This window comes from Schistocerca serialis, chromosome 1 (genome assembly GCF_023864345.2).
Source record: "Schistocerca serialis cubense isolate TAMUIC-IGC-003099 chromosome 1, iqSchSeri2.2, whole genome shotgun sequence".
NCBI classification, from domain to species: Eukaryota; Metazoa; Arthropoda; class Insecta; order Orthoptera; family Acrididae; genus Schistocerca; species Schistocerca serialis.
The window spans coordinates 377,352,215-377,366,532 of NC_064638.1; the positions used below are offsets into that span (position 1 = coordinate 377,352,215).

General features: G+C 41.0%; 1 protein-coding gene across 1 annotated transcript in view; it reads left to right on the forward strand.

Annotated features, from left to right (window-relative positions):
* The window catches only part of LOC126470908 (intraflagellar transport protein 88 homolog), a 98,416-nt gene extending 86,170 nt beyond the window's left edge, over positions 1–12,246 (forward strand). Inside the window, exon 17 of the mRNA XM_050098941.1 lies at positions 11,595–12,246. Coding sequence (XP_049954898.1) covers positions 11,595–11,719 — 125 coding nt within the window. The 3' untranslated portion in view covers positions 11,720–12,246. The remainder of the gene's footprint in view (positions 1–11,594) is intronic.
* Positions 12,247–14,318: the final 2,072 nt, after the last annotated feature.

Here is a 14,318-nt window from a genome sequence, read left to right on the forward strand (position 1 = left end):
ATGCCACAAATATAGAATACATCACATACATTCAGCAACAGAAAGATTCACATTAAGCAGAAAGGAAGGAGGAAGGGGATTCATCGACATAAAAAACCTACATTATGGACAGGTAGACAATTTAAGAAAGTTCTTTCTAGAACGAGCAGAAACTAGCAAAATACACAAAGCAATCACTCATATAAATATATCGGCTACACCACTGCAATTTCATAACCACTTCTACAACCCTTTAGCTCACATAACATCAACAGATACGAAGAAAGTAAATTGGAAAAAGAAAACACTGCATGGCAAGCACCCATATCATCTAACACAGCCACACATCGATCAAGACGCATCCAACACATGGCTAAGAAAAGGCAATATATACAGTGAGACGGAAGGATTCATGATTGCAATACAGGATCAAACAATAAACACCAGATATTACAGCAAGCATATTATTAAAGATCCCAATACCACAACAGATAAATGCAGACTTTGCAAACAACAAATAGAAACAGTAGATCACATCACAAGTGGGTGTACAATACTAGCAAATACAGAATACCCCAGAAGACATGACAATGTAGCAAAAATAATACATCAACAGCTTGCCTTACAACATAAACTAATAAAACAACATGTTCCCACATACAAGTATGCACCACAAAATGTACTGGAGAATGATGAATACAAATTATACTGGAACAGAACCATTATAACAGATAAAACAACGCCACATAACAAACCTGACATCATACTCACCAATAAAAAGAAAAAATTAACACAACTAATTGAAATATCAATACCCAATACAGCAAATATATAGAAGAAAACAGGAGAAAAAATTGAAAAATACATCCAACTGGCTGAGGAAGTCAAGGACATGTGGCATCAGGATAAAGTTGACATTATACCAATTATACTATCAACTATAGGAGTCATACCACATAATATCCACCAGTACATCAATGCAATACAGCTACATCCAAACTTATATATACAACTACAGAAATCTGTAATTATTGATACATGTTCAATTACCCGAAAGTTCCTAAATGCAATATAACACATACCATACAGTTAAAAGGAAGTGACGCTTGATCAAGGTCCGCGTCACTTTCCATTTTTAACCAGACTTAATGTCTGAGAAAGTAAAGAAATAATAATAATAATAATAATAATAATGTAATTAATGATATTAATCGATGGGACCATTGGGAGGAGGGGGGGGGGGGGGGGGAGGAACATAGAAAACAGGTTTAGAATCTAGTAGATGCAGTGGTGTGAAACAATTTGTGTCCATGACATGCAAAAGGTTTCTTTAAAAGCTGACCAATGAAAATGATTGTATTTCCATTTCTGTGTTCATAATCGTAATTGCAAATGTTTTGTAGAAGACCCACTTTAATCGCTGCATGATGATTAAGATGCCAGATACCATACCATGCAGTCTACTTTTAGCAAATGAAAATAAATAATCCACATCCCAGAAACGAACCCTTGACCTCCTTCATGCTAACCCAGAATGTTATTCACTGCACCAACTGCACAGCACTACTGCTACATCCTGACAGAGGAAGTTACCATATACATGATTACAGTGTTGCCAGATTGCTGATCTTCAATGTCCATTTACTGCCTGAAACATGTGCAGGCCGAAATTTTGTGAGAGACATTTTTGTATTGCCATTATGTGAGAAATTGTGCTTCGAAGTCCACGTGCGCATATTTTTCTTCACCCTGTATACTGGTGCACAGTCGTCATGCCTGTAATGCTAACAACATATATATCAGACAGGAACAGAGTGTGTTGAACATATGCATCCTGAGGTTTTGATTGGAAATGCACACTGTAACACTTGCTATTCGTGAACAAAAAGAACAACAAATGCAGTATGTACTGTTTGCACGAACAGGAAAGGTATGCCAAAACTTGAAGCTACATTACAAATAGGAGAGATGGAATTTATGTCAATAGACAATATGATGGCTTCGAAGTGGCATAACAAAAGAGATGTATCTATGTTCATGTCATGCCATGCAGCTGCAATGAAAGCAGATGTAAAAATGCACTGCCAAAGGAATACCTACAAATTTAAACCAAGATGTGTGTTGGATTACAGTGAGTCTTTATGCACAGTGGACAAGTACTATATGCAACATAGCTCAATTGAGCATGTTCACAAAACACATTAGGCCTGTGAGTGCTAAATTCCCACAGTCTTTATGATGATCATAAATCCTTCGCAGCTTTGAGAAAGACACTTTCCAAGCACTGTCAAACCATCAGTAAAACAACATGGACCTGTAAGGAGATGCATGATGTGCAGCATGCAGCATGCCGCATGAACAAAAGACGGAAGGAATTGTGTTGCTGATGTCCTTATTGTGCTCGGCACAGTGGTCACTGCCGTGTGGAGCATCCCAACTGCACACAGAAGTGCACACGCTATGACCCACTCAGCAGTGAATGGGTTAACAAGACTGAAGTGTCACCCACACAAATATTAATGAAATTTGTTTACCATTTAAATAATGATGAGCACCACTTTTCCCAAATGACTATAGGTGCACTGTCAGTAGACCCTATCCTTGTCAGTAGAACCTACCTTGTGGGAGAGTACCACTCCAGTCCTGTGTGAGTAACTGGCTTGTTTGGGTCAAAATGAATCTGATAGTGATCACTGATGAGGGTATCATGGAAACATTGAAAAGCTTACTTACCTTCTTTGGAGCACATAAACAGAACATGTTTCCTGTGCATCTGGTTTAGCAATCTGTGCTGCATTAGGTGTGAATTTGATATAACATGAGGGTTTGCCCATAACTGCTTGCAGATCCTTAACATCACGAGGTACTGGCAAATCTTGGATCACCAAGAAATGCAACTGTGCTGGATTAAAACCCTGAGAATGAATGTCATGACCCAAGGATTTTACCTTGTTACACTTGAGGCCTATTCTGAAAACACTTTGAATAGACATTCCAAGTTGTATAAATGAACTGCTAGTGTGCAACTCAACACCACAATATCATCCAGGTAGTTGGAAAATGAAGGTACATTTACTGTCAGCTGTTCCTAAAACGGTTGAAAAATTGTGGGAGTTAATGCACTGCCAAATGGTAGGCATCAGAACTGGAATAGCTCCAAGTGCATATTGATGACAAAAAAATGTTTAGCCTGCTTGACCAGCGGCACCCCCAGTTATGCTTCTTGTAAGTCTGTTTTGGAAAAGAAGTGATCCTATCCCAATTTATCCATAAGTTCTTTGGACTGAGGTAAGGGGGAGGAGTCAACCACATTCATAGATTAACTGTAGATCTGAAATCTGCTAAGACCCGTAATCTGCCCAACAGCTTTTTCATAACAGCCAGTGGGGATGCTCAGTGATGTATGGAAACAGGTTGAATTACCTCAATTTCTTGCCAACTTTGTAGTTCCTGCTCGACTTGATCACAATTTGTGTGTGGGGCAGACCTAGTGTGATAAAATCTTGGCTGAGCATTATCGTTAAGTGTTTTATGAGCCTGAAATCCTGAGCTTTCCCAAGTCTTTCATGAAATAATTTGCTTTGCTTATTACACAATTTACTGAGACTGTCTTGGGGCACTCCAGCATTCACTTGCAAGACATTATCTTGAGTAGCAAGATCAACAAATCAAAAGAATTGAGACCAGAAATGTTCAGTGACTTACTGTTTATCAAACTAGGCTTTGCATGATGAATCACCTCTGATTAAACAGTGGACTGATTCTGTTTCGCTCTTTTAACTAACGAAATGGCCAGAGCTTGCAAGTCAGTTTCTGCCACATCTAAAGTATCCTATGGATCTGCAATGGAGAATAGTTTCCTGGTTAGGAGAAGTAACTTCAAAATTGCAGTACAAATGCATGCATCAGACACATTTTGCATAGTAACATCACAGAGCACAGCATCACTTTGTGAAAGTCCACAAGAACACTTGAATGTACAGCGTCTGGTGAGACTCTGTAATTTGGTTATCCACTGTCATTTTATTTGCTCAGGCTGCTTCCTCAGCTGAAAGACCTTGTAACGGGCAGCTATAACATGCATATGATATTCAAAATGTGCATGCATTAATGACACATAATATGTGTCTTCTGGATGAAAGTCTGGGAATAAGTTAAGGCACAAACAAAATTCTTTGGCACCCAGATTAGCAATAAAATGAGCTATGTGCTGTATACTTTGTATGTTGTAAGCGGAGAAGTGCACCTCAAGTTGCCCCAGTATTTGGTCCAGTCCTCTTGTTGGCTGACAAAATTTGAAAACTTGGGTGCAGAATTAGCTCATTGTGGCATAGCTGCCATCTGTGTCAGTTGAATGAAGCTCTACAGCAGTAGTTGAATGTGCTGCCCCTGTAACAGAACAGCCTGTGTCAGAGAAAATTTTGGGCATATAATGGACATGATTATTCAGAAAGAGTACACAAAAACAGTAAACAAAGTGCTCCAACTTATGTGTGGAAGAAGACAGAACCACAGGTTCTGAAGCAACTCGTCACCAATGTGGTGTCATACCTAGAGCATAAGTCTATTGTTCATACATACTCGGTGTTCAATTCACTGGCAGTACCGTACAGTACAGTAATTAGATAGCAACACTGTGTAGACTACATGGACAGCACTTTGCCCACTGACACTTGTTAACACACTCAAATAGCTCTGTGGCACAAACTTGCAGCTGAACACAGACTGAGCATAGAGCTCTGTGTCTGGACATAAATAGCAGCTGGCTGTGCCAGCTTGCTGCTACACTTCTAGTCGTGTCTGCGGTGCTACCAGTCTTAAGAGACTCACAATGCAAGATATCGATGACAGTACAATGTCTGTTTTTTCTCCACAACTTCTGATGAAATTATTTGTCTTCCAAGTTTCCTGGAATTCCTTTCAGTTTAATGTATACTACATTGTGCATTATTCTAATTTAACTCTAGTATCTATTAATGAATATTTGGGACAGTTTAGGCATTGTTAGTCTGTGCAACATTGTAATGCAGCTGGTTTACATTTGTATGTTGCCTTGGGTGGATAGCTGATCGTGTGGCTGGCTGTAATGGATACTTGTGAAATGTAATACCATTTTTATTTCTGGGTTGATGCAATCTGAATAAGACACAGGATGAAACCCAGTGTCACTGCATGGTCTTCTCTTCATGGAAAACATTAAAGGAAAAACTGTGCTTAGCATTTCATTTCCACAGACAAATCAACGTCAACAAGTTTTATCTTCCAGAATGAGATTTTCACTCTGCAGCGGAGTGTGCGCTGATATGAAACTTCCTGGCAGATTAAAACTGTGTGCCTGACCGAGACTCGAACAGAGCACTTGCCTGCGATAGGCAAAGGTCCCGAGTTCGAGTCTCGGTCAGGCACACAGTTTTAATCTGCCAGGAAGTTTCAAGTTTTATCTTCTCACAGTGCAGATAAGTTTGGAATTTAACCATGGAAATTAGCACACAATCTGGCAATCATAAGCAGTACGTAACTATCACGTCTTCCTTTGCTATCTAAGTTCCAGCAACTTAACTTTCCCTTCCACTGCAAGAATTTTAATCAGCTATTTTTGTGAATCAGTGTGAAGTTACTGCAATTTGGCAACCCTGGTTGCAGATTTACACATGTTATAGATTATATTTCCATAAAGCAAGATGGACTGGCCAGTTCTTATTTTAAGGAGCTGGAATTCTTACTACAGCTAATAGAAATGCAAAACCAAAACTATCAGGGATGGTCTAGCATTCCTACTTCAGTGTGGAAGTCTGGCGACAAGGGGTCAGGGGGAGGGGAGGGGGGAGGGGGTGGAGTAGGCCACTCAGACTCAGATTAAGAAGAGCATACAGAGAGTGTGTAGGAAAGGTCGTGAGGACAGAGCAAATGATATCTACATAGTTGTAAAGTCAAAAAGTACACGCGAAGAAGCACAAAAACAAAGTCAAAAATGATGGAAGAAATAAAAGTATAGAAGAAACACTGAACTACAGTAGGTGAAAAAATCAAATGAAGAAATAAGGGATAGGGATAGAGAAGGGTAAGTTTGTGTTTTCAGCTGATTAGTGAGATAGATTAGTGGAAAATTGCAAAGCATTGAGCAGAATTCGTGTGAGGGAATATGTTTGTGGGGAAGAAATTGAGGTGACAGAGGAGGCAAGGCAAAAAGCGGTGAAAAGAGATTGAATAGGTTTTGGCAAACAGGTGAAGAAGGGGAGCTAGTGGGCTGAGCAGAAGAAAGATAGGGGAAGGCACACACACGGAATGGAAGGAACAAGAAAAGGTGAAGGTGAGTGTAAGACTAATTGCCGAGGAAGGCAAGTTTCCAACTCCAAAGTTCATTGATATTTCTTATAGGAGGATGGATTTGGATAGCTTGTGGGACGTAACAAGCATTTAGGTCTGATAATGTATGGAAAGTTCTGGTTGAGGATTACGGATTATTTAGGAGTGAAGGAGATGACCGACCAAAAGGCAAAAGTGCAGCAGCGTCATAGATACACAAACAAAAGGCACAGAGCTTGGCTACACTGTGCTCAGTCGGCTGCCAGCTCTTTCCTGGTTCACAGTGAGCATACTGGGGTGAGATGGGAGGTGTGGGGTCAGGTTGGGTGAGGGATGGAATGAGGCAAGGAGGGAGTTGGGGGAAAGCATCTAGCAGCTCATGCCGTCTGTGGAATAGCTAGGGGTGCAGATAGAGGGGGCAGGTGGCAGATGGGTGGGTATGTGAGGATATGGCATGAGAGATCTTCATACACACCTGATACTCATATCCACCTCCAAGGACCAACCACCCCTTTTCACCCAGTACCACCCTGGACTGGAATGATTGAACCACATCTTTTGTCATGGTTCTGATTATCTATCATTATGACCTGAAATGAGGGACATCCTACCCAAGATACTTCCAAACACTCCCAAAGTGGTGTTCCACCACCCACTCAACCTCCACAAAATTCTAGTCCATCCCTATGCCACTCCCACCCAAATCCCTTGCCACAGGGATCATATCCCTGTGGAAGACCCAGGTGCAAGACCTGCCCAATCCATCCACCCAGCACCATCTAATCCAGTCCCATCATAGATGTATCTTACCCTATCGGAGGCCGGTAAACCTGTGAAAGCAGCCATGTTATATACCAGCTGTGTTGCAACCACTGCATAGTGTTGTACATTGGTATGACAAACAACCAGCTGTCAACTACAGTGAATGGCCACCACCAAACTGTTGCCAAAAACAGGGTGGACCACCCAGTTGCACAACATGCAGCAGGGAACAACATGTGAGATTTCAGTGGCTGCTTCACCACCTGTGCCATGTAGATCCTTCCCACAACCACCAGCTTTTCTGAGCTGTGCAGATGAGAGCTATCCTTACAGCACATCCTTTGCTCCCATAACTTTCCTGGCCTAAACCTAAGGTAACTCACTGCCACCCCCCCCCCCCCCCTCCATCCCCACCCATAGAGTGTGTGTGTGTGTGTGTGTGTGTGTGTGTGTGTGTGTGTGTGGGTGTGTGGGTGTCCTGCAAGCTTGAAAAAGGAAGTGCATTCCAAAATCTAGCCAAGCTCTGCACCTTTTGTGTGTGTACTTATCAATGACACTGTGTCTGCCTTTCAGTGAATCATCTCCTTTATTCCTAAATAGTTCGCATTTAGGTCTGAGTCACACTACAGTGCATAAAATTTAATGTACCACCAAGTACATACAAATTGAATATTTGATATCCTCATTATAAACAATTCATGCCCTACATTAATTATGGCTAAGTCTGTAGAACTGTGACTTTTGTCAGTCATGTGGCTGGAGTTGATGGTTGTAGGGTGGTGTATGATGCAGGTTCCCAGTGATATCAATTTTCTGGGTTGGAACATTGGGGTAGTGATGATTGTGTAGGCTATATTAGAGTCTGACAAAATTGTGGTGATTGTATGATGGGAGGTACGCCACTGACATATCTGTCAGTGGTGTAGGTAGGTTATCAGGGATGGGTTTGTGTGGATAATGAAGTTGTTGTGCCTGTTTTTTGATCCATTCATAATAATGGAAAGTTCTGGCAGTATGTAAATTTGAGCTAGTGTACACACACACACACACACACACACACACACACAACATTCATTGAAACTCAGTCTGCTGACTGTATTAAAATAAACTATTATTTCTACATCTACATCTACATCTATACTCCGTGAGCCACCTTATGGTGTGTGGTGGAGGGTACTTATTGTACCACTATCTGATCCCCCCTTCCCTGTTCCATTCACGAATTGTGCGTGGGAAGAACGACTGCTTGTAAGTCTCCGTATTTGCTCTAATTTCTCGGATCTTTTCGTTGTGATCATTACGCGAGATATATGTGGGCGGTAGTAATATGTTGCCCATCTCTTCCCGGAATGTGCTCTCTCGTAATTTCGATAATAAACCTCTCCGTATTGCGTAACGCCTTTCTTGAAGTGTCCGCCACTGGAGCTTGTTCAGCATTTCCGTAACGCTCTCGCGCTGACTAAATGTCCCCATGACGAATCGCGCTGCTTTTCGCTGGATCATGTCTATCTCTTCTATTAATCCAACCTGGTAAGGGTCCCATACTGATGAGCAATACTCAAGAATCGGACGAACAAGCGTTTTGTAAGCTACTTCTTTCGTCGATGAGTCACATTTTCTTAGAATTCTTCCTATGAATCTCAACCTGGCGCCTGCTTTTCCCACTATTTGTTTTATGTGATCATTCCACTTCAGATCGCTCCGGATAGTAACTCCTAAGTATTTTACGGTCGTTACCGCTTCCAATGATTTACCACCTATGGCATAATCGTACTGGAATGGATTTCTGCCCCTATGTATGCACATTATATTACATTTATCTACGTTTAGGGAAAGCTGCCAGCTGTCGCACCATGCATTAATCCTCTGCAGGTCCTCCTGGAGTACGTACGAGTCTTCTGATGTTGCTACTTTCTTGTAGACAACCGTGTCATCTGCAAATAGCCTCACGGAGCTACCGATGTTGTCAACTAAGTCATTTATGTATATTGTAAACAATAAAGGTCCTATCACGCTTCCCTGTGGTACTCCCGAAATTACCTCTACATCTGCAGAATTTGAACCGTTAAGAATGACATGTTGTGTTCTTTCTTCTAGGAAATCCTGAATCCAATCACAAACCTGGTCCGATATTCCGTAAGCTCGTATTTTTTTCACTAAATGTAAGTGCGGAACCGTATCAAATGCCTTCCTGAAGTCCAGGAATACGGCATCAATCTGCTCGCCAGTGTCTACGGCACTGTGAATTTCTTGGGCAAATAGGGCGAGCTGAGTTTCACATGATCTCTGTTTGCGGAATCCATGTTGGTTATGATGAAGGAGATTTGTATTATCTAAGAACGTCATAATACGAGAACACAAAACATGTTCCATTATTCTACAACAGATTGACATAAGCGAAATAGGCCTATAATTATTCGCATCTGATTTATGACCCTTCTTGAAAATGGGAACGACCTGCGCTTTCTTCCAGTCGCTAGGTACTTTACGTTCTTCCAGCGATCTACGATAAATTGCTGATAGAAAGGGGGCAAGTTCTTTAGCATAATCACTGTAGAATCTTAAGGGTATCTCGTCTGGTCCGGATGCTTTTCCGCTACTAAGTGATAGCAGTTGTTTTTCAATTCCGATATCGTTTATTTCAATATTTTCCATTTTGGCGTCCGTGCGACGGCTGAAGTCAGGGACCGTGTTACGATTTTCCGCAGTGAAACAGTTTCGGAACACTGAATTCAGTATTTCTGCCTTTCTTCGGTCGTCCTCTGTTTCGGTGCCATCGTGGTCAACGAGTGACTGAATAGGGGATTTAGATCCGCTTACCGATTTTACATATGACCAAAACTTTTTAGGGTTCTTGTTTAGATTGTTTGCCAATGTTTTATGTTCGAATTCGTTGAATGCTTCTCTCATTGCTCTCTTTACGCTCTTTTTCGCTTCGTTCAGCTTTTCCTTATCAGCTATGATTCGACTACTCTTAAACCTATGATGAAGCTTTCTTTGTTTCCGTAGTACCTTTCGTACATGATTGTTATACCACGGTGGATCTTTCCCCTCGCTTTGGACCTTAGTCGGTACGAACTTATCTAAGGTGTACTGGACGATGTTTCTGAATTTTTTCCATTTTTGTTCCACATCCTCTTCCTCAGAAATGAACGTTTGATGGTGGTCACTCAGATATTCTGCGATTTGTGCCCTATCACTCTTGTTAAGCAAATATATTTTCCTTCCTTTCTTGGCATTTCTTATTACACTTGTAGTCATTGATGCAACCACTGACTTATGATCACTGATACCCTCTTCTACATTCACGGAGTCGAAAAGTTCCGGTCTGTTTGTTGCTATGAGGTCTAAAATGCTAGCTTCACGAGTTGGTTCTCTAACTATCTGCTCGAAGTAATTCTCGGACAAGGCAGTCAGGATAATGTCACAAGAGTCTCTGTCCCTGGCTCCAGTTCTGATTGTGTGACTATCCCATTCTATACCTGGTAGATTGAAGTCTCCCCCTATTACAATAGTATGATCACGAAACTTCTTCACGACGTTCTGCAGGTTCTCTCTGAGGCGCTCAACTACTATGGTTGCTGATGCAGGTGGTCTATAGAAGCATCCGACTATCATATCTGACCCACCTTTGATACTTAACTTAACCCAGATTATTTCACATTCGCATTCGCTAATAACTTCACTGGATATTATTGAATTCTTTACTGCTATAAATACTCCTCCACCATTGGCGTTTATCCTATCCTTGCGGTATATATTCCATTCTGTGTCTAGGATTTCGTTACTGTTCACTTCCGGTTTTAACCAACTTTCCGTTCCTAATACTATATGCGCACTATTTCCTTCAATAAGAGATACTAATTCAGGAACCTTGCCCTGGATACTCCTGCAGTTTACCAATATTACGTTAACTTTTCCTGTTTTTGGTCTCTGAGGACGGACGTTCTTTATCAGCGATGATAATGTCCTCTCTGGTAAGCCGTCAGGTATTTTATCGTCAGCTAAATTTAACCAAGGGTATTACACAGACAGTCACGACTTGCAAAAAAACCTTCTGATTCCAAACGTATTTTAAATAAATGTTGTTTACCTTCTATTCATTTATGTGTCAAGTCCATTATGGTATTCTGTCATGAGTGGGATTCTTCTCATTATTTGGATGTAAGAGCTTGGTTTTTTCCATCATTATAACATTATGCAAATCATAAATTGGGCTACCACAACCTGGTTTCAGATACCTAGACAAGTTGTAAATTATCATAGATTTACTGACGGACATAATTCTGCTCAGCTAACACTTCTACATATTTAATGCCTAAGCATCCGACATATATACATACAGCTTGTTTTCTTCTCCACTTTATTGTGTATAGACATAAAATGTAAGTACTTACCTATAGGCATATAATAAAAAACTCAAGGTTTCTGCTTCAAGATAGAAATAATTATCTTATTAATATTCAATATTATTTGCATTTAATTGAGAAATAACTTTATTGTTGCATGTAATTGAGAAATAACTTTATTATAACTACTTATTTCAGATGCCAGTTACAGTGATCCTTTGGGACCACTTACAGAAAGACCACGGACATCAGCTGGACGCAAACCTTCACAAGATGATGAGTTTGCTGATGAGGAACTTGGGGATGACCTACTCCCAGAATAAATATTTCTGTATTGGTATAGATATTCAAGGCCTAAGGCATAATATTTACTTTCCTCATTTGTGTGGCACAACATATGTTGCAAAATAATCATTGGTAAAAAGTCTGTGATGTAAGAATACAGATATCACACTTCAGCAGAGACTGTATGAGAATTAAGAGAATTCCATGCACTGTTCTCTCTTACATGAATACATTTTAAATTTTATGACTTCATGAGCATCTGCTTATATGTTACAGTTAGTGACAATTCCGTCCACAGATCTCACTTATTAAAGATGCACTGCCTTTAGTTTATTTTAAATATAACTTTTGTACCTACAGTTACTATACTGTAAGAATATTGCATGTTTCATACAATGTGCTTCTAGTCATTAATACTAGCAAAAAATGTAATGAAGCCTGTGGATAGACCATACCTAATCCTCTCTTCAGAAAGAAATTGTCTCTGTAATTAAGAGGTGCTAATCTCATGTGTGACTGTACCTATTCATTTTGTGTATTTATTAAAGTAGTAATGCACAAACAATATCTTATAGTTTTACTTAAAGCTAAAACAATTTTTTTTTCAGCAGAAAATAATTTGTCGGGTGTTACACTACATAATATCATTCTAAGAGGGGAACTATTAATTGATGAATGGCTCATAAATACATGTAACAGCTCATAAAATTGCACCAACTTTTGAGTGAACTGCCTGTGATGTGCTTTACAGGAAGAACAACAACAGAACACACACACACACACACACACACACACACACACACACACACACACACACACACACACACACACGACTGCAGTCTCAGGCGACTGAAACCACACTGCGAGCAACAGCACCAGTTCACGATGAGAATGATGACTGGGTGGGAGTAAGGAGGAGGCTGGGGCGTGGAGGGAGAGGGATAGTATGGTGGTGGTGGCAGCAGACAGTGAAGTGCTGCAGGTGAGATGGAGAGCAGTGGAGAGGTGGGGAGGGGGTGAGGGGGAGGAAGTAATGGAAAAAGAGAGAAATAATAAGACTGTTTGTCATGGTGGAATGACAGCAGTGTAGTGCTGGAATGGGAACAGGGAAGAGACTGGATGGGTGAGGACAGTGACTAACAAAGATTAAGACCAGGAGGGTTACGGGAACGTATTGCAGGAAAAGTTCCCACCTGCACAGTTCGGGAAAGATGGTGTTGGTGAGAAGGATCCATATGGCATAGGCCGTGAAGCAGTGACTGAAATGAAAGGTATCATGTTTGGCAGTGTGTTAAGCAACAGGGTGGTCCACTTGTTTCTTGGCCACAATTTGTTGGCAGCCATTCCTGCGGACAGACAGCTTGTTGGTTGTCATGCCGAGGTAGAATGCAGCATAGTGGTTGCTGCTTAGCTTGTAGATTATATGACTGGTTTCACAGGTAGACCAGCCTTTGATGGGATAGGTGATGTTAGTAACTGGACTGGAGTAGGTGGTGGTGGGAGGATGTATGTGACAGGTCTTGCAAATAGGTCTATTACAGAGGTATGAGCCGAGGTAAGGGATTGGGGCAGGGGTTGTGTAATGATGGACAAGTATATAGTGTAGGTTCGGTGGACGGTGGAATACCACTGTTGGAGGGGTGGGAAGGATAGTGGGCAGGATATTTCTCATTTCAGGGCATGATGAGAGGTAATCGTAACCATGGCAGAGAATGTAATTCAGTTGCTCCAGTACTAAGTGTTACTGAGTTACAAGGGGAATGCTCCTCTGTAGCCAGACGGTGGGACTTTTTTAACAAGTATAAATGTATACAGGTTCAGTGAGACATTATATATGCTTTCCAAGTGTCCCTTAGGATGTTCATATGTGGTCTTTGTACCCTTAGTGAAATCTGTCTTTTACCTGAGTTTGTTCAACAATTGCAAATCTGTTACAGAAATTCATTTGGTCCTTGGTCAGTGATGACAGCTCTCCCTTCTGTTCGTCCATCCTTTTTAATTGCAGCACTAAATGGAAATTCTTCATTTGTGTTGTTCATTTATCAATTTCTGTAATGTGGGGGTGAAGTGAACTGAATTTCTTGTCTGTCTGCACTTTAACTCCATCCTTCAATTCAGGAAGCTTTGAGTAATGTTCGGTCACATTGTGATGTGAAAATATGGACTTCAAATGTTTGAAAAACTTCACACTTGTGCAAAGAATGTAACAGCAAAAGTTCTGGGTAACAAGAAGAGTAGTCAGATTTCTAAAATCTGCAGTGTGATTTATACACTGAAGAGCCAAAGAAATTGATACACCTACCTAATATCGTGTAGGGCCCCTGCAAGCATGCAGAAGTGCCGCAACATGATGTGGCATGGACTCAACTAATGTGTGAGGTACTGCTGGAGGGAATTGACACCATGAATCCTGCAGGGCTGTCCATAAACCCATAAGAGTATGAGAAAGTGGTGATCTCTTATGAACAGCATGTTGCAAGGCATCCCAGATATGTTCAATAATGTTCTTGTCTGGGGAATCTGGGGGCCAGCGGAAGTGTTTAAACACAGAAGTCTGTTCCTGGAGCCACTCTGTAGCAGTCATGAACATGTGGATTGTCACATTGTCCTGCTGCAATTGTCCATGTCCATGGGAAT